At 41.8% G+C, this 24,804-nt stretch overlaps 1 protein-coding gene across 7 annotated transcripts in view; it reads right to left on the reverse strand.

Moving 5' to 3' along the window:
* The window catches only part of LOC139557539 (lysine-specific demethylase 5B-B-like), a 36,964-nt gene extending 13,965 nt beyond the window's left edge, over positions 1-22,999 (reverse strand). For 2 of the 7 annotated variants that reach the window (XM_071372505.1, XM_071372503.1), the window contains exons 1-16: positions 22,664-22,999; positions 20,462-20,539; positions 19,940-20,062; positions 19,663-19,833; positions 19,307-19,363; positions 18,851-18,991; positions 18,474-18,570; positions 18,105-18,226; positions 17,650-17,808; positions 17,336-17,455; positions 16,822-16,980; positions 16,485-16,666; positions 16,117-16,279; positions 15,890-16,009; positions 15,554-15,748; positions 13,428-13,609 (exon numbers count right to left, since the gene is read on the reverse strand). In XM_071372505.1, the coding sequence (XP_071228606.1) occupies positions 13,428-13,609; positions 15,554-15,748; positions 15,890-16,009; positions 16,117-16,279; positions 16,485-16,666; positions 16,822-16,980; positions 17,336-17,455; positions 17,650-17,808; positions 18,105-18,226; positions 18,474-18,570; positions 18,851-18,991; positions 19,307-19,363; positions 19,663-19,833; positions 19,940-20,062; positions 20,462-20,539; positions 22,664-22,816 (2,222 nt within the window). In that variant the 5' untranslated portion in view covers positions 22,817-22,999. Of the gene's footprint in view, positions 1-13,427; positions 13,610-15,553; positions 15,749-15,889; positions 16,010-16,116; positions 16,280-16,484; positions 16,667-16,821; positions 16,981-17,335; positions 17,456-17,649; positions 17,809-18,104; positions 18,227-18,473; positions 18,571-18,764; positions 18,992-19,306; positions 19,364-19,662; positions 19,834-19,939; positions 20,063-20,461; positions 20,540-22,663 lie in introns of those variants that run through there. The other 5 variants (XM_071372504.1, XM_071372501.1, XM_071372506.1 and 2 more) reach the window with 4 other exon arrangements.
* Positions 23,000-24,804: the final 1,805 nt, after the last annotated feature.

The following is a 24,804-nucleotide window of genomic DNA, read 5'->3' on the forward strand; positions in this document are numbered from 1 at the left end:
TGCGCTCACGAAGCGTCAACCTCAGCTGTCACTTTCCCTAGCTAGCCATACAGACAACCAGCTAACTAGTCACCGAAATGAAGGCTAGAGTAATTTGTGTTTATCTTTTGGACGTAAGTTACGGTTTGTCATGGTTTGCTAGGTGCAGATATTCATAGGCTATACATTGCCTCGTTTTCCTATTATCTGTCGTGTTAGGGTAGTAGAGGCCTGCGCAGTGGAGCTCATACGATGAGTTGGATATTTGTTTACATACCCAGCTAACAAGTTGCTTGTTTTGTCTTGTTTCTACCAATGCAATTAATTTGGAAACTTTCCTAGCTTTGTAACTAATCAGCTAACATTAGCAAACTCTGTCAGGCAAGAAAGCAAGAGTTGATTGGGAGGGAGAGGGTGTGTGGGGAATGGGAGGCGTGTAACTATCACACAATTTATGGAAACTCAGTATTAGGACTAGTGTGTGTGTGGTTGAGAAAAAGAAAGAGTGACAGTGTGAGAATGTTCCTGACTACAATTGTATCCGTGTATCTGTGCAATCCGGCTTCCGAGCCGGTCACGGGTGCACCTCAGCCACGCTCAAGGTACTAAACGATATCATAACCGCCATCGATAAGACGGTAATGCGCAGCCGTATTCATCGACCTGGCCAAGGCTTTCGACTCTGTCAATCACCGTATTCTTATCGGCAGACTCAATAGCCTTGGTTTTTCTAATGACTGCCTCGCCTGGTTCACCAACTACTTTGCTGACAGAGTTCAGTGTGTCAAATCGGAGGGCATGTTGTCCGGACCTCTGGCAGTCTCTGGTGGTACCACAGGGTTCAATTCTCGGGCCGACTCTTCTCTGTATATATCAATGATGTCGCTCTTGTTGCGGGCGATTCCCTGATGCACCTCTACGCAGACGACACCATTCTGTATACTTCTGGCCCTTCCTTGGACACTGTGCCAACTAACCTCCAAACGAGCTTCAATGCCATACAACACTCCTTCCGTGGCCTCCAACTGCTCTTAAACGCTAGTAAAACCAAATGCATGCTTTTCAACCATTCGCTGCCTGCACCCGCCCGCCCGACTAGCATCACCACCCTGGACGGTTCCGACCTAGAATATGTGGACAACTATAAATACCTATGTGTCTGGCTAGACTGTAACTCTCCTTCCAGACTCATATTAAACATCTCCAATCCAAAATCAAATCTAGAACCGGCTTTCTATTTCGCAACAAAGCCTCCTTCACTCACGCCGGCAAACTTACCCTAGTAAAACTGACTATCCTACCGATCCTCGACTTCGGCGATGTCATCTACAAAATAGCTTCCAACACTCTACTCAGCAAATTGGATGCAGTCTATCACAGTGCCATCCATTTTGTTACTAAAACACCTTATACCACCCACCACTGCGACCTGTATGCTCTAGTCGGCTGGCCCTCGCTACATATTCGTCGCCAGACCCACTGGCTCCAGGTCATCTATAAGTCTATGCTAGGTAAAACTCCGCCTTATCTCAGTTCACGATAACAACACCCACCCATAGCACATGTTCCAGCAGGTATATCTCACTGATCATCCCCAAAGCCAACACCTCATTTGGCCACCTTTCCTTCCAGTGACTTGGAACGAATTGCAAAAATCTCTGAAGTTGGACTTATTTCCCTCACCAACTTTAAACATCAACTATCTGAGCAGCTGTACATAGTCCATCTGTAAATAGCCCACCCAATCTACCTACCTCATCCCCATACTGTTTTTATTTGATTTACTTTTCTGCTCTTTTGCACATCATCATCTGCTCATTTATCACTCCAGTGTTAATCTGCTAAATTGTAATTTCTCTATGGCCTATTTATTGCCTACCTCATGCCTTTTGCACACACTGTATATAGACTCTTTTTTCTACTGTGTCATTGACTTGTTTATTGTGTTATTGGCTTGTTTACTCCATGTGTAACTGTGTCACACTGCTTTGCTTTATCTTGGCCAGGTCGTAGTTGCAAATGAGAACTTGTTCTCAACTAGCCTACCTGGTTAAATAAAGGTTAAATAAAATAAATAATCCTTTTTGTTGCTCCTCTCCCTCTGTTACTCTAGGTCAGTGAAAGCGAAGGAAGTTATGTGGAGCAAGTCAGATGTCAGCAGAAAAAGGCAGGGAGGAAGAGTGATTATAGATGATTAGAGGGAGAGAGGAAGAGGAGAGTGATGGAAGCGGAGGGAGAGGAAGAGGGGAGCCTACATTTCCATGTGTGTCTGCCCCAAGTCCCACCATTCACCCGTGTACCACAGAGCCCGGGCCTAAAATGACAGTGGCAGGGGTTTTGGAGTGGTTTTTAAAAGTGGCAGGAACTTATGTTTCAGAGCTTGTCATAGATTACAACAAGAATATGGGCAGGGTTGACCATCTCGACCAACTGAGGAGCTATTACAATGTTGGACACAGGCAGAAAAATGGTGGAAGTATGCGTTTTGGGTAATGCTCAACATCATCATAAATGCATACATTGTGTGGGGGACCCTGCAAAGGCCCCTTCCCAGAAACCACAGGCCCTGGTCTCTGAAGGCATTCCAAATGCAGCTTGTGCATTCACTTTGATACGGCTACAGTGGCAGGAAGAGGGGAGCCAAGAGTGTGGCACCAGGGAGTGTGGACCGAGTTGTAACTAATTTGAAAGCAGGTGAAGTTTGAAGGGAGCAAGAGATGGTGTGTGGTGTGCATCCGGAGTGGACGCAGGACAAAGAGTGGGAAATGTGTAAAAAACACCTTTGGGTGCTCTGTGCAAGATGGGGCTGTGCTTCCAGAAGCTCCATGACATGTTGTTGGCTAAATTCAAAACACTAAAGTGTGAATTATGAATTTGTCCTAAAAATATTTTGTATCTTCTCTATTTATCTATGTAATAATACTGGTTGCATTCACTGAATTGTCAAAGTAGGCTACTATTTCTACATCGTGTCAGGCCTGGTCTGTACTAAATCTTATTAAGAGAGGTTACCTACATTTTGGAATAGTTGTTTGCATTTTTACATTGTTACGGAGGTCAATCAAAATAGCCTAATTTGTGTGGGTTTTGAAATACTTTCTGAATATTGTCCTCTGGTCACATTTTGCATAATTGTTTCTATATGTAAATAATATCTATAGGTATATTATACTTGGTACATTTTGAGTGAGTAATTTTAGTCAAAAGTACAACAATTTAAATACTCCAGGGTTTTTCGTTGTGTTGAGTGTTACGTTTTTGATAGTGTCTTTACACAATGGGAGACAATGAGTGTTATTCCTATTGAAATCAAATTGTATTTGTCACATGGTTAGCAGATGTTAATGCGAGTGTAGTGAAATGCTTACGCTTCTGGTTCCGCATGTGCAGTAATATCTAACCTAACAGTTCTAACAACTACATAATACACACATCTAAAAAAGGAGTGAATGAGAATATGTACATAAATATGGATGAGCGATGGCCGAGCGACATAGGCAAGGTGGAATAGATGGTATAGAATACAGTATATACATATGAGTAATGTAAGATATGTAAACATTTAAAGTGGCATTTAATGTGGCATTGTTAAAAGTGGTGAGTAATTGGGTCTCCATGTAGGCAGCAGCCTCTCTGAGTTAGTGATTGCTGTTTAGCAGTCTGATGGCCTTGAGATAGAAGCTGTTCTTCAGTCTCTCGGTCCCAGCTTTGATTCACCTGTACTGACCTCGCCTTCTGGATGGTAGCAGTGTGAACAGGCAGTGGCTCGGGTGGTTGTTGTCTTTGATCTTTTTTGCCTTCCTGTGACATCGGGTGCTATAGGTGTCATGGAGGGCAGGAAGTTTGCCCCCAGTGATGCGTTATGAAGACCGCACCACCCTCTGGAGAGCCTTGCGGTTGAGGGCGGAGCAGTTGCCGTACCAGGCTGTGATACAGCCGACAGGATGCTCTCGATTGTGGATCTGTAAAAGTCAGGGTTTTGGGTGACAAGACAAATTTCTTCAGCCTCCTGAGGTTGAAGAGGCGCTTCTTCACCACAGTGTGTGGGTGGACCATTTCAGTTTTTCGTTGATGTGTACAACGCGGAACTTAACTTTCTCCACTGCTGTCCCTTCGATGTGGATAGGAGGGTGCTCCCTCTGCTGTTTCCTGAAGTCCACAATCATCTCCTTTTGTTTTGTTGTTTTCCTGACACCACACCCTGAGTGCCCTCACCTCCTCCCTGTAGGCTGTCTCGTCGTCGGTAATCAAGCCCACTACTGTTGTGTCGTCTGCAAACTTGATGATTGAGTTGGAGGCGTGCGTGGCCATGCTGTTGTGGGTGAACAGGGAGTACAGGATGGGGCTGAGCACGCACCCTTGTGGGGCTCCAGTGTTGAGGGTCAGCGAGGTGGAGATGTTTCATACCTTCACCACTTGTGGGCGGCCCGTCAGAGGACCCAATTGCACAGGGCGGGGTTGAGGCCCAGGGCCTCCAGTTTGATAAGCTTGGAGGGTACTATGGTGTTGAATGCTGAGCTGTAGTCAATGAACAGCATTCTTACATAAGTATTCCTCTTGTCCAGGTAGGACAGGGCAGTGTGATGGCGATTGTATTGTCTGTGGACCTGTTAGGGCGGTATGCAAACTGAAGTGGGTCTAGGGTGGCCGGTAAGGTGGTGATATGATCCTTGACTAGTCTCTCAAAGCACTTCATGATGACAGAGTGAGTGAGTGCTACGGGGCGGTAGTCATTTAGTTATCTTTGCCTTCTTGGGTACAGGAACAATGGTGGCCATCTTGAAGCATGTGGGAACAACAGACTGGGATATGGAGCGATTGAATATTTCCGTAAACACACCAGCCAGCGGGTCTGCGCATGCTTTCAGGACTCAGCTAGGGGAGCAAGTCTTTTTTTAAATATATTTTTTTATTAACCCCTCCCCACCAGCCCCCTCTGAGGGCAAATCTTTTTTTACAGCTTTTTTGCTACATATACATACATTTTACATATACATTTGTTACTTTTATATAAAGTAGTGACATAATATTACAAAACATAAGCTCTTTAATCTCAGCCACTCAGCCCATCCCACCTATCACCATAGACCACGCTCATTTGGTTTCCATGTCCCATATATTTTTCAATTGTGATGTTTTACAAAATGCTTGAACTCTTATAAATTGTATATTATCCATAGATTGCGAGCTGAAGTTAAACCTTTCCTATGAGTATTATATTATTTGACTGGCTTTCCAAATTTCCCAACACTGCTATTTGTAAGGTTAAGTTTAATTGCATGTTGTGATTTTTTTTAACCATTCCTGAACCTGTGACCAGAAACAAGCTACATAGATAACTTATTCTGGTATTGCCCCTATTGATTCTGTCTCTTCGCAGCAAAATCCACAGAGCTGAGATTGTTGTATGCCCAATATATATACACTGCTCAAAAAAATAAAGGGAACACTTAAACAACACAATGTAACTCCAAGTCAATCACACTTCTGTGAAATCAAACTGTCCACTTAGGAAGCAACACTGATTGACAATACATTTCACATGCTGTTGTGCAAATGGAATAGACAACAGGTGGAAATTATAGGCAATTAGCAAGACACCCCCAATAAAGGAGTGGTTCTGCAGGTGGTGATCACAGAGCACTTCTCAGTTCCTATGCTTCCTGGGTGATGTTTTGGTCACTTTTAAATGCTGGCGGTGCTTTCACTCTAGTGGTAGCATGAGACGGAGTCTACAACCCACACAAGTGGCTCAGGTAGTGCAGCTCATCCAGGATGGCACATCAATGCGAGCTGTGGCAAGAAGGCTTGCTGTGTCTGTCAGCGTAGTGTCCAGAGCATGGAGGCGCTACCAGGAGACAGGCCAGTACATCAGGAGACGTGGAGGAGGCCGTAGGAGGGCAACAACCCAGCAGCAGGACCGCTACCTCCGCCTTTGTGCAAGGAGGAGCAGGAGGAGCACTGCCAGAGCCCTGCAAAATGACCTCCAGCAGGCCACAAATGTGCATGTGTCTCCTCAAACGGTCAGAAACTGACTCCATGAGGGTGGTATGAGGGCCCGACGTCCACAGGTGGGGGTTGTGCTTACAGCCCAACACCGTGCAGGACGTTTGGCATTGGCCAGAGAACACCAAGATTGGCAAATTCGCCACTGGCTCCCTGTGCTCTTCACAGATGAAAGCAGGTCCACACTGAGCACATGTGACAGAGTCTGGAGACGCCGTGGCGAACGTTCTGCTGCCTGCAACATCCTCCAGCATGACCGGTTTGGCGGTGGGTCAGTCATGGTGTGGGGTGGCATTTCTTTGGGGGGCCGCACAGCCCTCCATGTGCTCGCCAGAGGTAGCCTGACTGCCATTAGGTACCGAGATGAGATCCTCAGACCCCTTGTGAGACCATATGCTGGTGCGGTTGGCCCTGGGTTCCTCCTAATGCAAGACAATGCTAGACCTCATGTGGCTGGAGTGTGTCAGCAGTTCCTGCCAGAGGGAAGGCATTGATGCTATGGACTGGCCCGTCCGTTCCCCAGACCTGAATCCAATTGAGCACATCTGGGACATCATGTCTCGCTCCATCCACCAACGCCACGTTGCACCACAGACTGTCCAGGAGTTGGCGGATGCTTTAGTCCAGGTCTGGGATGAGATCCCTCAGGAGACCATCCGCCACCTCATCAGGAGCATGCCCAGGCGTTGTAGGGAGGTCATACAGGCACGTGGAGGCCACACACACTACTGAGCCTCATTTTGACTTGTTTTAAGGACATTACATCAAAGTTGGATCAGCCTGTAGTGTGGTTTTCCACTTTAATTTTGAGTGTGACTCCAAATCCAGACCTCCATGGGTTGATAAATTTGATTTCCATTGATAATTTGTGTGATTTTGTCAGCACATCCAACTATGTAAAGAAAAAAGTATTTAATAAGAATATTTCATTCATTCAGATCTAGGATGTGTTATTTTAGTGTTCCCTTTATTTTTTTGAGCAGTGTATTTTTCTGTCGTCATACACTCATTGTTTTTAAAGGCAACAAGCTGTGCCTCGCCCACATTTGCCAGAAATGTGTGATTCATGCATAGGAGCCAAAGTATTTCCACTCAGACAAACCCTGCCTGACATCTGGCATTTGTTGTTTACGTCTCAAATGTCATTAACCAAGTAATGGGTGAACTTCCAGTGATCCAAACTGTTATCTGTTGTTAACTGTTATAAAATGCAAATTAATTACTTAAAAATCATAAAATGTGATTTTCTGAATTTTTGTTTTAGATTCCGTCTCTCACAGTGTACCTACAGTGAGGGAAAAAAGTATTTGATCCCCTGCTGATTTTGTACGTTTGCCCACTGACAAAGAAATTATCAGTCTATAATTTTAATGGTAGGTTTATTTGAACAGTGAGAGACAGAATAACAACAAAAATATCCAGAAAAATGCATGTCAAAAATTTTATAAATTGATTTGCATTTTAATGAGGGAAATAAGTATTTGACCCCTTCTCAATCAAAAAAGATTTCTGGCTCCCAGGTGTCTTTCATACAGGTAACGAACGGAGATTAGGAGCACACTCTTAAAGGGAGTGCTCCTAATCTCAGTTTCTTACCTGTATAAAAGATACCTGTCCACAGAAGCAATCAATCAATCAGATTCCAAACTCTCCACCATGGCCAAGACCAAAGAGCTCTCCAAGGATGTCAGGGACAAGATTGTAGACCTACACAAGGCTGGAATTGGCTACAAGACCATCGCCAAGCAGCTTGGTGAGAAGGTGACAACAGTTTCTATGATTATTCGCAAATGGAAGAAACACAAAAGAACTGTCAATCTCCCTCAGCCTGGGGCTCCATGCAAGATCTCACCTCGTGGAGTTGCAATGATCATGAGAATGGTGAGGAATCAGCCCAGAACTACACAGGAGGATCTTGTCAATGATCTCAAGGCAGCTGGGACCATAGTCATCAAGAAAACAATTGGTAACACACTATGCCGTGAAGGACTGAAATCCTGCAGCGCCCGCAAGGTCCCCCTGCTCAAGAAAGCACATATACATGCCCGTCTGAAGTTTGCCAATGAACATCTGAATGATTCAGAGGACAACTGGGTGAACGTGTTGTGGTCAGATGAGACCAAAATGGAGTTCTTTGGCATCAACCCAACTTGCCGTGTTTGGAGGAGGAGGAATGCTGCCTATGACCCCAAGAAACCATCCCCACCGTCAAACATGGAGGTGGAAACATTATGCTTTGGGGGTGTTTTTCTGCTAAAGGGACAGGACAACTTCACCGCATCAAAGGGACGATGGACGGAGCCATGTACCGTCAAATCTTGGGTGAAAACCTCCTTCCCTCAGCCAGGGTATTGAAAATGGGTCGTGGATAGGTATTCCAGCATGACAATGACCCAAAACACACGGCCAAGGCAACAAAGGAGTGGCTCAAGAAGAAGCACATTAAGGTCCTGGAGTGGCCTAGCCAGTCTCCAGACCTTAATCCCATAGAAAATCTGTGGAGGGAGCTGAAGGTTTGAGTTGCCAAACGTCAGCCTCGAAACCTTAATGACTTGAAGAAGATCTGCAAAGAGGAGTGGGACAAAATCCCTCCTGAGATGTGTGCAAACCTGGTGGCCAACTACAAGAAACGTCTGACCTCTGTGATTGCCAACAAGGGTTTTGCCACCAAGTACTAAGTCATGTTTTGCAGAGGGGTCAAATACTTATTTCCCTCATTAAAATGCAAATCAATTCATAACATTTTTGACATGCGTTTTTCTGGATTTTTTTGTTGATATTCTGTCTCTCACTGTTCAAATAAACCTACCATTAAAATTATAGACTGATCATTTCTTTGTCAGTGGGCAAACGTACAAAATCAGCAGGGGATCAAATACTTTTTTCCCTCACTGTATGATAAATTACAGACCTCTACATGCTTTGTAAGTAGGAAAACCTGTAAAATCGGCAGTGTATCAAATACTTGTTCTCCCCACTGTATATATACACACACAATTCTTGCCACCAACAGAATGCTATATATCATTTAAAATTGAAAAACTCTGTTGAAGGGTTGAATCAAGTGTAGTTTTTTGTACCAGTTCATATGCCATGGAATTGGTACATCAAAAAGCTCCTCCCATTTAATTTGCAACCTATATGGAGCAGCTGTCAACATTTTTGTCCTCAGATGAAACTGGTATTTTTCTATTTATGCCAGTTCCTTTCAGCCAATTTATCTTCAATATGTGGCAGGCAAACAAGTTCCCTACCTCCTCCCTTTTCCACTTGCCTCCTCCATTTTTGTGGTAGTGCTGCAATCAGTTGTTTGTAAAATTGGATTGAGCAGATATTCCCATATATTTGATAACTGCATGTGACATACCTCCTCCATTTCTCTTCATATTATTAAACAAATAATACAATTTAAACATTTTCTTCAAAGAATGTTTTGTTAATCAGTATATTTGAATTTAACCCTAACATTTGTTCTCTCTTTTCTGGAGGATAAAACTGAAATTGTAACCAGCTTTGTATGGCTTGTTTAAGAAAGGGCGATACTTTAAACAAATTTCATTTTCAATTAGTTGGAAATTAGATGTAATCTGTATAAAGGCAAAAAGGCCATTTATGAACAAAGGATGAGCCTTTGTTAGTCTACTGGAGAACCATTTTAGGTTCAAGTATAACTTTTGTATGAATGAAGCTTTCAGTGAGGTTTAAATCTAATATTTAATCATTTTAGCCCCCCAAAGTCATATTCATTATATAAATAGGCATGTTTAATTTTGTCTGGTTTAGCATTCCAAATATAATGAAATATCTTTTGCTCATATGATATATATATATTTTTAAAGAGTCATCTGGAGTAGGCAGTGCCATTAGTAAGTAAACTGTGATAGGACCAGAGTTCATCAATGTGAAGTATTTACCTCTCCATGGTTGCATAATATTATCTATTTTTGCTAACTTCCTATTGAAATTGATTGTGGTAAGTTCATTTATATTTTTTGTGATGTGAATACCAAGTATGTCTACTTCAACATCCACCCATTTTATTGGTAAACTACAAGGTAGTGTAAACTCTTAACAATCCAATACGTAAATAGGGTACACTTGTCATAATTAGGTTTTAATCCAGAGAGGCTAGCAAAGTGATCAAGAGCTTCAATGAGACTGTGCAGGGATCCAGATTATGGACTTAAGAAAAAACTAGAATCATTGGCATACATTGACACTTGTTTTTATTACCTGGATTTCTAACCCCTTGATGTTTGGTTGGATCTAATTTTAATAGCTAGCATTTCAATGGCCATAATAAATAGATATGGAGACAATGGACAGCCTTGTTTTATTACTCTTAAAAGCTCAATCATTTCTGAGAAGTAACCATTATTTACTATTTTACATCTGGGGTTGCTGTACATAACTTAACCCATTGTATAAGAGATTCACCAAAATTAAAGTAATCCAGACATTTATATATACGATTCTAGTCATACTTTATCAAACACCTTTTCAAAATCTGCTATGAAGACCAGGCCTGGTATCTTCATTGTTTCAAGTAATTGTGGTATATTATCTCCAGTACTTGTTAGTGGGCCGCGACGGTGGCACTTATCCTCAAAGCGGGCAAAGGTCTTTAGTTTGTCTGGAAGCATGACTTCAGTGTCCGTGACGTGTCTGATTTTCTTTTTGTAGTCTGATTTCCTGTAGACCCTGCCACATACGTCTCGTGTCTGAGCTGTTGAATTGCGACACCACTTTGTCCCTGCACCGGCATTTCGCTTGTTTGACTGCCTTGCGGAGGGATTAACTACACTGTTTATATTCAGCCATATTCCCAGACCTCTTTCCATGGTTAAATGCAGTGATTCGCGCTTTCAGTTTTGTGTGAATGCCCCCATCCATCCATCCATCCATCCATCCATGGTTTCTGGATAGGGTACGTTTTAATAGTCACAGTATAGGTACAACATCTCCAATGCACTTCCTTACAAATTCACTCACCAAAACAGCATATAGGTCCATGTTATTCTGAGGCTGACTGGAACACATCCCAGTCCGCGTGATCAAAACAATCTTGAAGCGTGGATTCCGTTTGGTCAGACCAGCGTTGAATGGTTCTCATCACTGGTACATCCTGTTTTAGTTTCTGCCTATAAGACGGTAGGAGCAAGATGGCGTCGTGGTCGGATTTGCCGAAGGGAGGGCTTTGTATGCATCGCGAAAGTTAGAGTAGCAGTGGTCGAGTGTATTACCCCCGCGAATAGTGCAATCAATATGCTGATAGAATTTAGGTAGCCTTGTTCTCAAATTTGCTTTGTTAAAATTAATGTGGCGTCATATTAATGAAGAGGTCATGCTCTTTAAAACTAAGTTAAATTGTCATTTGTTTTTTTGCTATGTCTGTTTGAAATGTGTGAGAAAATTAGCTTCCATCTTAAATGATCAGTAATCTACAGCAGAATTCTATTGGGGTCTAAGGGGTTAAAGAAGGACAAAATATTTAAGTGCCGTTGAACAGATTATGGTAGTAGATGCCAGGCACTCTGTTTCGTGTCAAGAACTGTAACGCTGCTGGGTTTTTCATGCTCAACAGTTTCCCGTGTGTAGAACGGTCCACCACCCAAAGGACATTCAGCCAACTTGACACAACTGTGGGAAGCATTAGAGTCAACATGGGCCGCTTTCGACACTTTGTAGATATTAGGAAGGTGTTCTTAATGTTTTGTACACTGTGTATTTCTGGAGTAAGAAATATTGTTAAGATATAATTCTGCTGTTGAAATTGTTTTGAGGACAAGTGCAAATCAAATAACTAGTTAGCTAGTTTTGGCTCACCCAGAATCTGACAGAAAAAGTTAGTCTATTTTTAGCTCCCCATATGTCTTGTTGGCTAACTAGCCACCTTGTCATTGGCATAAAGAGTGAACAGATGAATCAGATGTGTGTGGCAATAGTTTACTAGCTTTCACATTCGGTTGCCACTAGATAAACTGGTTAAGCTAGCTGCTGTGTCAACCATGTAGCTAGCTAACGTTACCTATATCAACGGGTCAGTCCACAGCAGCATCCTCCCACGCATTGCTCTCTCCCACTCTCTGTGTTTCTCTAAATGTCATTGTTTTTATGACAAGGTCTACAAGCAAGGTCTTTAAGGTCTATGACAAGGTCTATAAGCACAGTGTATCAACTCTAAGCTTTGTGCCATTTACTAGAAAAATGCATTTCTATTTACAGCTTGTAGCAGTCCAACTGAGGGGGCGGAGAATGGGCAAGCCAAGAAAATAAAATCCCCTTCAATGTGGAAAGGAGAGGTTCTGAAGAGGGTGGAGGGTAACTCCGGTTGTCTGGAAGGGACACAGCTTGTCTAAAATTGACTTTTTGTAGCAGGTTAGGAGAATGAATGTAGCAGGTTAAAAGGAGTAGATTAAGGTTTGGAAAAGGGTTATCTAAAATGCAAAAAAAATCACTTTTAACATCAATTTAATTCCATGGTGAAATATGTCTGATTTGCATACTAGGAATATGATTGATAATGACGTTGCAATATTGATTGTTGTTTGATTTACCTGTTCATTCTGAGTGAAGAATTAAACATCCCACTTGGTGTAAGTCTTTTTAGTATGCATTCACCATCACAAATACTTGACATGATAGTGAAATTCTGTAAATTTTCATTAATGCAATTGAAAATGTAAAAGTATTCCAATGTCTTGAGTACCATATACCTTTAAGAAATTGTACACATTGATAGATATTGAATGACCGTAATTGAAACTTTATCTTTGATGTCAGTCTTCATTGACATACCTGTGCTGGGGGACTTCTACAAGATGGTGCTGGCAGGCTTTAATAATAAGTGGTTGTTTAATAATAATAAGTTGTTGTCCTTTCTTTTTTTTTTGCAGTCACAATTTACCATAAGCTGTACATTTTTTTTACCAAACTCAATTTGTAACTAGTACTTAAGTAGTTCTCTGACCGGATACTTTTTTACTCTAAGTAACAGTACTTTTACTTAAGCACAGATTTTCAGTACTCTACCCACCTATGAAAATTATACATAGCCTAACTATAAAGTGTCTAGTGTATGTAATAGCCTAGCGGAGACCAATATCTATTGTATGTTATTAAGCTAAATAAAATGGCAGTTGTTGATGTGTATGGCTGCATTTCAGATAAATGTTTGCAGATTTTAATGTTGCAGTAATAGGATTTAGGCCTATAGCATTTAAGGGAGCGAGAAAGGACATTATTTTAAGACGGCGAGCCCTGATCCCAATGACTTGACTGCCCCCGCATGGAGAGAACGAGAACTGCAAAAATAAATCCAAACACGAGGCTCATTTGAATTTCCCAATGCAGCAGGAAAATAATCCGCAACAAAAGAGTGATCAAGTAAAGATCTGACATCTGTAGATGGCATAGACAGTATATTGGTGGACATTACTCACTTCAGTGTGTAGTTGGTGAGGGGGCAGGAGCAGAGGTCCTGGATGTGGTGGAGACAGACCAGCCGGCCAGGGCTGCAGGGGCAGGTGATGGCAGACAGGTAACATGTGGTCCTACACTTGGCACACTGCCGCTCGTCATCCTGCAGGAGATTGTATTCCGCCTGCTCACAATGCTTCACCCCCTTGGGGAACAATACAAAAACATGTTATAAATGGAGACCCCAGAGAGACCGTATTGATGTACGCATTTACAGACAGTTCTCCTTAATTGGCGTGAACAATGTCCCATTAGTGTTTGATATTCCTGTAAATTCATACATCAAAACAGTGTTCTACTGTTTAGGTCTGATTCCTCTGCCTATTAATATCAATATATTGTGTTCTGGAAAATACAAATATAAAGCAATGACATATTCCTCTAAGAATGTCTTCTTTTTGAGACTGACTTAAAAAGAGAAAAGTCAAATGTATTTTGATATACAATTGAAGTCGGAAGTTTACACACCTTTGCCAAATACATTTAAACTCAGTTTCACAATTCCTGACATTTAATCCTGGTCAAAATAACCTGTTTTAGGTCAGTTAGGATCACTACTTTATTTTAAGAATGTGAAATGTCAGAATAATAGTGTGATTAATTTCAACTTTTATTTCTTTCATCACATTCCCAGTGGGTCAGAAGTTTACATACACTCAATTAGTATTTGGTAGCATTGCCTTTAAATTGTTACACTTGGGTCAAACATTTTGGGTAGCCTTCCACAAGCTTCCCACAATAAGTTGGGTGAATTTTGGCCCATTCCTCCTGACAGAGCTAGTGTAACTGAGTCAGGTTTGTAGGCCTCCTTGCTCGCACACGCTTTTTCAGTTCTGCCCACAAATGTTCTATAGGTTTGAGGTCAGGGCTTTGTGATGGCCACTCCAATACCTTGACTTTGTTGTCCTTAAGCCATTTTGCCACAACTTTGGAAGTATGCTTGGGGTCATTGTCCATTTGGAAGACCCATTTGCGACCAAGCTTTAACTTCCTGACTGATGTCTTGAGATGTTGCTTCAGTATATCCACATCATTTTATTTCCTCATGGTGCTATCTATTTTGTGAAGTGCACCAGTCCCATCCTGCAGCAAAGCATCACCACAACATGATGCTGCCACCCCCGTGCTTCACGGATGGGATGGTGTTCTTCGGCTTGCAAGCATCCCCCCCTTTCCTCCAAACATAACGATGGTCATTATGGCCAAACAGTCCTATTTTTGTTTCATCAGACCAGAGGACATTTCTCCAAAAAGTACGATCTTTGTCCCCATGTGCAGTTGTAAACCGTAGTCTGGCTTTTTTATGGCGGTTTTGGAGCAGAGGCTTCTTCCTTGCTGAACGGCCTTTCAGGTTATGTCAATATAGGACTCGTTTTACTGTGGATATAGATACTTTTGTACCAGTTTCCTCCAGCATCTTCACAAGGTCCTTTGCTGTTGTTCTGGGATTGATTTGCACTTTTCGCACCAAAGTACGTTTATCTCTAGGAGACAGAACGCGTCTCCTTCCTGAGCGGTATATGACAGCTGCGTGGTCCCATTGTGTTTATACATGCGTACTATTGTTTGTACAGATGAACGTGGTACCTTCAGGCGTTTAGAAATTGCTCCCAAGGATGAACCAGATTTGTGGAGGGCTACATTTTTTTCTTCCTGAAGTCTTGGCTGATTTCTTTTGATTTTCCCATGATGTCAAGCAAAGAGGCACTGAGTTTGAAGGTAGGCCTTGAAATACATCCACAGGTACACCTCCAATTGACTCAAATGATGTCAATTAGCCTATCAGAAGCTTCTAAAACCATGACATATTTTTCTGTAATTTTCCGAGCTGTTTAAAGGCACAGTCAACTTACTGTATGTAAACTTCTGAATTGTGATACAGTGATTTATAAGTGAAATAATCTGTCTAAACAATTGTTGGCAAAATTACTTGTGTCATGCACAAAGTAGATGTACTAACCGACAAAACTATAGTTTGTGAACAAGAAATTTGTGGAGTGGTTGAAAAACTAGTTTTAATGACTCCAACCTAAGTGTGTAAACTTCCGACTTCAACTGTATAATTCTGTCTGTTGTGGGGGCGCCTTACCATCTTGCGGACTTTATCTCGTAGGTCCTGCTCCTCTCTGATCATATCCTTCATATCTTTCTGGACAGCCGACGCCAGGACCACGTCCAGACTGTTGGCCTTGGAGGCCATCTGGCAGATCATCTCGTCGTGCGAGAAAACACAGTACCGATGCAGCAGTCTGTAGTGGTCAACGCACTGGCGGCCTAATGCCATCTGAGATTAATCAAAGAGAGACTATTAGTAAACAGTCCACTTCACATAAACTACCCCTTCCAAAATAATGGCAATGAGAAGCTCAGGTAAAGGAAGAGAAAATTCTCAGGTCTATCCTCTTGAAGCCAATAAGTATCTTACCCAGTCCACAGTGCAGAAGTTTACAGCTTCAGCGAAGTTGAAACCCTGGTTGAAACCACTGTGATAAGCTCTGGGGAAGGTGATGACAAACTCACCAGCACACTGATTTGTTCTGTAAATCTGGGGACACAGAAAATATTGATTTCAGAGAAAATGTATCTGTTAGTGGAATTATATACTATTCTATGGAAATACATGGTTGTAAGTCTAGTTACACAGAAACTTACAGGGACCCCGTGAGACATGAGGGTGTTGGGGTTCATGATGGTGACCAGCTGGTGGAGGAGGTCAGGCTGAATCTGAAACAGCTCTGGAGCCAGTTTCTTCATCACAGCCTCAAGCTGTTCTGCAGCAAAGCCAGGTGCTCCATACCACGTCTTCGGCTCCCCCCTTTCACAAACAAATACAGAGCTTGATTCAGGAACATCATGCAAACAAAGCATTTAAAGTGAAATTCTAAACGTAAATAGTGTCTTGACTCCATACAGAAAATGTGGAAAACAAAATAGCAATGATCATAAGCAAAATGGTGCGTTATGATTGTATGTAACTACTTCATTTTTTTATTTCAACATCCCTAAACAAACATCAGTACCAGTGCAGGTAGTTGATGGAGTAGCTCCAGTGGTCCTCGATGTGCCAGCAGAAGGAGGAAAAGCACATGCCTACATAGAGCCAAGGTAGAGTCATCCCACAGATGTCTGCTGTGACATGAGTCAACACTGACGGGTCCATCATCGCCATGTTGTTCAGGTTCCAGCCACACTTCAGGTACATCTGCAAGAAAGCATTTTGAGCATAAAAAAAAAAAAGTTTTATTCCGATACATAAGCCATGAGATTGAACAAAAAGTTTAGCCATTTCATCCTGAGTCTACTGTGTGATATACTATATTGGTTTGGTTAGTCATTCATTTGAATACAGGTGCCTACCTCATCCTTTTCTGAAACCTTAAATCTTCCATTCCTGATGGGGAATCCGCTCCCAAACTCCTTGGAGGCTATATCCGCTCCATACTCCACTGTGACGTCCTCCTCGATGGTGCTCACCAAGCGCCAGAACTCTTTTTCCACCAACTCTGTGGGAACCATCTGAAACAAATGCACAATTAAATGCAGGGGCGGACTAGGACTAGAAATCGGCCCTGGCATTTCTAAAACCGGCCCATTCCCCCCCATGCGGGGAAGAAGAAAAAAATCTTCGAGGCCCCCATTATTAGCCAAATAATGATCACTTTGTAAAAAAAAAAAAAAAAAACTGAAGCTAGACAGGCCCACTGGGCTAACAAATGGACCAGCCCATCTGGCATTTGCCCAAAATGCCAGATGGCCAATCCCTGATAATGTTAAAAATGCTATTTCATATTCCATTTATGACAGTTGTGAATAAATTAAAACAGGTCAAAATTCTTAGAACTTCCTTGATGATTAGACATTTTCTACTTACATGAACTGGCATGTTGAAGTAATCAGATTTGAAGGAGTCTGCCATTTCACCAAAAGCCCGCAAAGAGTAGTCCCTGTATGCCTGCTCAAAACCAAATGCCTCCTGAGGTTTGCTGCACTCCTATTCAAAATAAACAACAAGGGGTAGAAAGCACACCTTAATAACAGTTTTCTTTTCACAGACAAACAAAGGTATTATGTATACATAAGAGCTGAACACATTCATATCATACATTCACAGAAGCCAGTACAGATTGACTGTGAAGTGTAAATGTGGTTATTGGTGTGATGAGGTGAAAAGACATCACTACTCACTTGAGCCAGGCACTTGGGGCACCTCCAGTCACCTTTGGGGACGTCGTTTAGAGGGGGTATGAGACAGAAGGTGTGGTAACTGTCGTCACAGCCATCACACAACAGAAGACGATCCTCGTCACTCCCGCTGCCACACACCAGACAAATATACAGGTCCACCTACAGAACAGAGGGAAGAAGGGCTTTGTTCCAGTCGTTCCTGAGAGAAGCATTCTCTTCACTCCAGTTAATACACAACGAATGAACTATATAATACCAACAGAACCATCTATAAAAAACATGACACATTCTTGAAGTGGAATAACCAAAGGATCTACAATTCAACTTTTTTTTAAACCTATATGCTGCACAAAAATGTATAAAACGTGTTCTGGTGTAAAGATGCAATAATGTTGATAATCCATTTAGAGTATTCTCTCTCATCCAAAGAATGGATCAAATAAATCCACACTTACTACATTCACTGCAGGAGGTGGGACATCAAGACTGGGTTTTTTCTTATATCGAGACTTGTTTTCATCTGCCTCGCTCACCGGCTCAATGGGTTCCTGTTTCACTAGAATGGGAATTTCTTTTTCTGCAAAGAAAAATGACTTATGATGAGCATAATGAGGAACACCAGATGATTTAACTCATGAATGACCCATGGTGCATCATACTCCCTAGCCCAAATATCACACACTACGTTCCAAAATGCACACTAGAGTACATATTAATATACATTGCTTGATTCTAAATGGTATACAAGTATATGGATATTGGCACCGATCACAAATATTGTTTTAACTCTTCTGTGGTTAAAGTAAAGCCTTGTTGGTACTGACCTGTCTCGGGCTTGGCAACAAAGGAGCCCATCCTCCTCCTCAGATTTGGTCTGTTCTCACAGGGTTTAGTTCCTGGTTCGATCTTCACACAACCGGACTGTGAGTGGAAATAGAGTTCTAGTTAACTATTCTAATTACCACTAATGATGTTACAAAGTTGATATGCAATAGAGAGCAGTGATGTGCCAATGCTTTCATGAATAATTACGATAACACACAAGGCTTTAAGCTAATTACACTCCATTTTGTGACTTAAGGATTTGAAGGAGATAGAGTAAGGTAGTTGGTTACAGGGTAGTTTCTGCAATCTGAATTACTGGGTTTATGAGGAGTTCTTCTGACAAGTGTGTGAGGCTCTGTTCGACAAGAGCATCCACCTCAGCTCTCATCCGCTTTGCTCTGCGGGCGCTGTTGCAGCAGGACTCTGCTGGCTGGACAAACTGCTGCCTCTCGGCCAGGTCATGGGGTTTGTACTCCTTGTCACTTGTGTCAAGTGGCAGGGTTGGCTTCTGGACAAACTGCAGGCATAGGCACCATAGGATAGGAACATTAGTGATATCATATACAATGTAATGTTATACAATAGACATGCAGTTAATCCATTACATATGTAGACGAAACATACAAACAACAATAGACATGGCACACATGCCTATGGCAGCAAGGACACCCAGACTATGTCAGCGGTGCACAGACAAAGCACAATGAGACCATTTGAAACAAACAATGGTCTGTAACATTTCTGTGTAACCAAAAACTCCAGACTATGCCATAACCACCATAGACATGTGCCATTTTTTTATTCTTAGATAATAACCTTGAGGCAGCCATACCGTGTCAAGTTCAGGGGCAGACACTAAACGCATCAGCTTGGAAGCAAGCTCTGGTGCCTAAAGCAAGAGAGAGCTTGCAAAGTTAACAACAAAGACCCAATCTATATTGACTCAGTACGCTTTCTCTGCCGTTTTCAATCCATTTATTCAATATTGAAAATTATCCTCACATTAGACAAACATACGGTACTTCCACAATAACAGCAGTAGAACTATGGTTGAACAGTGCTTAACTTGCCTACAGATGAGCCAGCCAAGCGCTTAACACAGCATTAGCTAGTGCATAAAGCCCTGAGTACAATATGAACAGACACAGACAGATTAACCATGAGTGTTAGGGCATTTGTCCAACTTACCAGGAGGTTAGCTCCACTCTGGAAGAGGTTGTAGGGGTAGAGGATTCTCTCATAGTGCGACCGTAGGTGAGAGCCCACAGCCTTGCCAGGAGCAAAGCCCATCTTAAGTGCAATCGCCGTCCATCGTCTGTCGCGACACACAATATCAAATCCACCCTCATCTGCAACATTCTGAAATAAAATGTGTCAAAGTTAATTATAGTCAGTGGATGCTGTTAAATACTATTTAAGATGTAATAAATGCATAGTAGTTTGAAACAATACTAAAACACCCAACCTTGTTGAGTTGATAAAGGTCCAATATCTTCCTTTCCACATGAGGAATCTTCAGAGAACACCCCTGCAACTCCCAGAACTTTGCAATCTTGTCCAAGAAGTTAAGCTTGATCCTGGTCTGTGCCTAGGAAAGGGGAACATACACTAGGTGATATCTAACAGTCACTGTAGGAATTGAAATGTAGAAAATCACAGAGGTGATAATCAGTCTCCTTACTCAGCAATGTGATGCAACAAACAAATATTTGCGAACTGAAAAGACAAGATTTCTGCTGACCGACTCCTGCACAAGCAACCTTTGACCTTCCTTTCACTAAAGCTTCTGAAAAGGGTGATTAATAATGGTAAGCACAACAGCAACCTTCAGTGCTTCGTCAACTACACAATTGCATTGACCGAGACCCTGACCAATCAGTTCTATTCCCCTCTATAGGCCTGGGTTTCAAAGGGATGCATACCATCAAGGGTATTGTATATGGAAACTAAGACCTAGGTTACACATAATACAAAGTGACCTCCTTACCTCCAGTTCATTGAGCCTCTGTATCCGAGGAGTGAAGTGCAGTCTGTCAACATTACATGCAAATGGTGGCTGCCAGCCCTGTGAGCATACAACAACTTATTAGAATTTGCATTCCTTAGCACACATATCATAAAATGGCCTATTGTCAGTGTTGGGGAAGCTACTCTGAAAATATAGTTTACCAAGCTTCCAATTACTTCACACTGGAAGAAATTAAGCTACACTAAATATACTCTTAAGAAAAATATAGTTTACTTAACTGAAGTTACTTTGAAAAAGTAGCTCACTACATCCAAACTACTTAGTGATAAATTACCATCTCTCAATTTGAAATGTCATAGACTACAAATTGCAAGACAGATCACTCTGGAGTCAGATGTTAACAGAACGTGTAATTTATCAACAAAAAAATATATATATATATCTTCAAGTGAGAATTGGGCAGGTCTGAAACTGAAAAAGTAAGTGAATTATTGCCTACTTCACCCATATTTTATTTTAGCAAAAAAAAGTAGTGTGTAGTTCCAGTAGTTGGCTACATCGCTACATTGCAAAAAGTTAACTACTAAAAACCGTACCAAGATTTAAATTTAGTTCAACTACCACTAAGCTACTGCAAAATGTAGTTAAATTACTAGCTGAAATACACATAGTTCACTAAATTATACAAAGTGTACCACATCTACCCAGCAGTATGGGGACATCTTACAATAAACCAGTCATTGTCCCATATGGAACACCTGTCAGTAACAGATGTTTAGCCTACAAGTCTGTGAGTCTGTCTATGGGTCTACTGTTGTCACTGAGTTACATCAAAATCAACAAAAACGCTTTACATTGGCAGGACCTAAGTCAATTGGCGTTATGTAGGGTAGATGGAGTCTCTTTGAAAGGAGGTATTGCAGACATGTAGGATTATTTTAATTTAACATATAAATAGGTCAAGGTACTTTTGCCCCTTCAATATAATTAGTTATTTAGGGTTACAATATAAGCATTGTAGAGCATACAACACGATTGATTTATTATCTTAAAAAAACACTAGCCTAACTAACATCACCAACAAAATGGCCAGATGGAACTCAACAGCTCCGGTTTACCACAAAGCCAACATGGAGGACAACACCCAAAAACTGTCGGGCCTACTGAGTGAACATCCTATTTCACCAGGATATCTCCAGACATCTATCCAATTACTTAGCTATTAACACTCATTTTTGACGCCATTCGATATTGATTGATAGTTATAACCAATAATGTATGCGTTATGTCTATTATTAACTTATGGATTACTTCTTTCTTTGGTTATTAATGGTTTTTGTTTCAGTTTCCAAAAAGGTCAACAGTTAAAAAATATTTTCAGAGAAATCATTTAAGTTTAGGCTAAACCAAACAAGACTAATGAATACAGGTGATCCTTAGTTATGGGTAAGATAGAAGTTTGTCTGAATGACGTCATCAAAAACAACATTCAACAATAAACATCACCCGTCTCCGTAACACTAACCGTACGACTGTTTGGCTTTGGCATTACCAGTGATACATAGTCAAATTTCAAAAGTTTTCCTGTTATTAAAAATGTCTATTGTTTTCTCCCCTGACGACAAAACTAGCCAATTTAGCAAGCTAGCTAGACATTAATTCCCACCTGCCAGTCCAGTTAGCTACTGTAACGTTGAAGGACCATGTCAGTCTGTAGCTAGCTAATGTTATGTAAATTTACATTTTATTTATTGAAACGCTGTTTTAGGTAATACTAGCGATGGCTAGTTTGTCATTTTTTACACTAAACTGGTAGATTTCGTTGACGGTCATTGTGCCAGATATTGCTAGTTTGATCAGTCGCTAGCGAAAGATAAATCTCACGACTCGTTCAAATCAGTTAGCTAGCTAGCTTGCCGGTGTTGTACCGATTCGTTTTCAGTTAAGCACAAAGATACATTTTCACCAACGTTTCCTGTTGCTACACAAATACACTCCGCTGGTCAGGTAGCTAGCTAATGTTATTAAAAACTAGCTAGATTATGTAGCTAGCTAAATAAACATTTGAATGATACACAAAAGAATCCGCAAAAAAACCTTAATCCGCCATGTTGAAAATGTCCCTTTAAACCCCCCAGTGTATGGTAGATGTCAGTCTTCTCGTTGTTAAAATGGTTTTAAAGATTCAGTTGAACCATTCAGCAACTAGACCACACTTACCGGAGGCGGGCGGACCTTACAAATGCCAGTTTTTTCCGCAATTGGACGGATCTTATTTATAAAAGCAAAAGGATCGGCAAATTCCTCCCAGCTTGGTTCGAAGACTGGGCACTCCGGAGGTGGCTTGAACTCGTCCGGCCGAGGCTGGGTCATCTTCGTGGTCCAATCTTAGAGCTCAAACACAGGTAGGCTGATCACAACAATGTCACCTTGCTATGATCTGTCGGGAGGTCTATCCTTCTAATTTTCCAATGTCAGGTTCTCCAGAAGGCAATCGGGATCAACATACGAGGCAGTTCAGTCAAACACACGCACAGCGAAACGAATGTTGTAAGGCAGTGACTACATCCGCCTAAAAAAGTAGATACTATTTAGTTTTTCTAAAACCTCTTTTTGTTTGCAAACTCATTTATATGACCTTAGAAATCAACCCTACTTCATGTTAGACATTTTAAATCAATATAAATTACAGGATTTTATTACATGGATTGTGATTACTCTAAGATATAGTTCTACAATTATTCCAATATTTCATGCACACATGAATATATAAATATGCAAATACACGTTTGTTTTGACACACCATTGTGTTTAATTTAGTATATAATTTACACAGAATTAATTATGTAATGTTGAAAAAGATGGAGTACATTATATATACAAAAGTATGTGGACACCCGTTCAAATGAGTGGATTTGGCCAATTTAGCCACACCCGTTGCTGACAGGTGTATAAAATCAAGCACAGAGCCATGCAATCTCCATAGACAAATATTGGCAATAGAATGGCCTTACTGAAGAGCTCAGTCAATCAAATCTATTTATAAATCCCTTTTTACATCAGCCGATGTCACAAAGTGGTCTACAGAAACCCAGTCTAAAACCCCAAACAGCAAGCAATGTAGATGTAGAAGCATGGTGGCTAGGAAAAACTCCCTAGAAAGGCAGGAACCTAGGAAGAAACCTAGAGAGGAACCAGGCTCTGAGCACAGCCAGTCCTCTTCTGGCTGTGCCGGGTGGAGATTATAACAGTACATGGCCAAGATGTTCATACATTCATAGATGACCAGCAGGGTCAAATAATAATAATCACAGTGGTTGTAGAGTGTGCACCAGGTCAGCACCTCAGGAGTAAATGTCAGTTGGCTTTTCATAGCCGATCATTCAGAGTCGAAAACAGCAGGTCCGGGACAAGGTTGCACGTCCGGTGAACAGGTCAGGGTTCGACAGAACAGTTGAAACAGGAGGAGCAGCAGCACGACCAGGTGGACTGGGGACAGTGACTTTCAATGTAGCACCGTCATAGTATGCCACCTTTACAACAAGTCAGTTCGTCAAATGTCTGCCCTGCTAGAGCTTCCACGATCAACTGTAAGTGCTGTTATTGTGAGGTGAAGTGGAAACATTAAGGAGCAACAACGGCTCAGCCGTGAAGTGGTAGGCCACACAAGCTCACAGAATGGGACTGGCGTGTGCTGAAGCGTGCAGCACGTAAAAAGCATCTGTCCTCAGTTAAAACACTCACTACCGAGTTCCAAACTGCCTCTGGAGGCAACGACAGCACAATAACTGTTTGTTGGGAGCTTCGTGAAATGCGTTTCCAAAGCCAAGCAGCCGCACACAAGTCTAACATCACCATGCAAAATGCCAAGCGCTAGCTGGAGCGGTGTAAAGCTTGTTGCCATTGGACTCTGGAGCAGTGGAAACGCGTTCTCTGGTGTGATGAATCACACTTCACCATCTGGCAGTCTGACGGACGAATCTGGGTTTGGCGGATGCCAGGAGAACGCTACCTTCCCCAATGCATAGTGCCAACTTTAATGATTGGTGGAGGAGAAATAATGGTCTGGGGCTGTTTTTTATGGTTTGGGCTAGGCCCCTTAGTGAAGGGAAATCTTAACGCTACAGAATACAATGACATTCTAGACGATTCTGTGCTTCCAACTTTGTGGCAACAGTTTTTTATTTTTCAATTGAACCTTTATTTAACTAGGCAAGTCAGTTTGGGGAAGGCCTTTTTCTGTTTCAGCATGACAATGCCCCCACGCACAAAGCAATGTCCATACAGAAATGGTTTGTCAAGATCGGTGTGGAAGAACTTGACTGACCTGCACAGAGCCATGACCTCAACCCCATTGAACA

This window comes from Salvelinus alpinus, chromosome 28, assembly GCF_045679555.1.
Source record: "Salvelinus alpinus chromosome 28, SLU_Salpinus.1, whole genome shotgun sequence".
Lineage (NCBI taxonomy): Eukaryota > Metazoa > Chordata > Actinopteri > Salmoniformes > Salmonidae > Salvelinus > Salvelinus alpinus.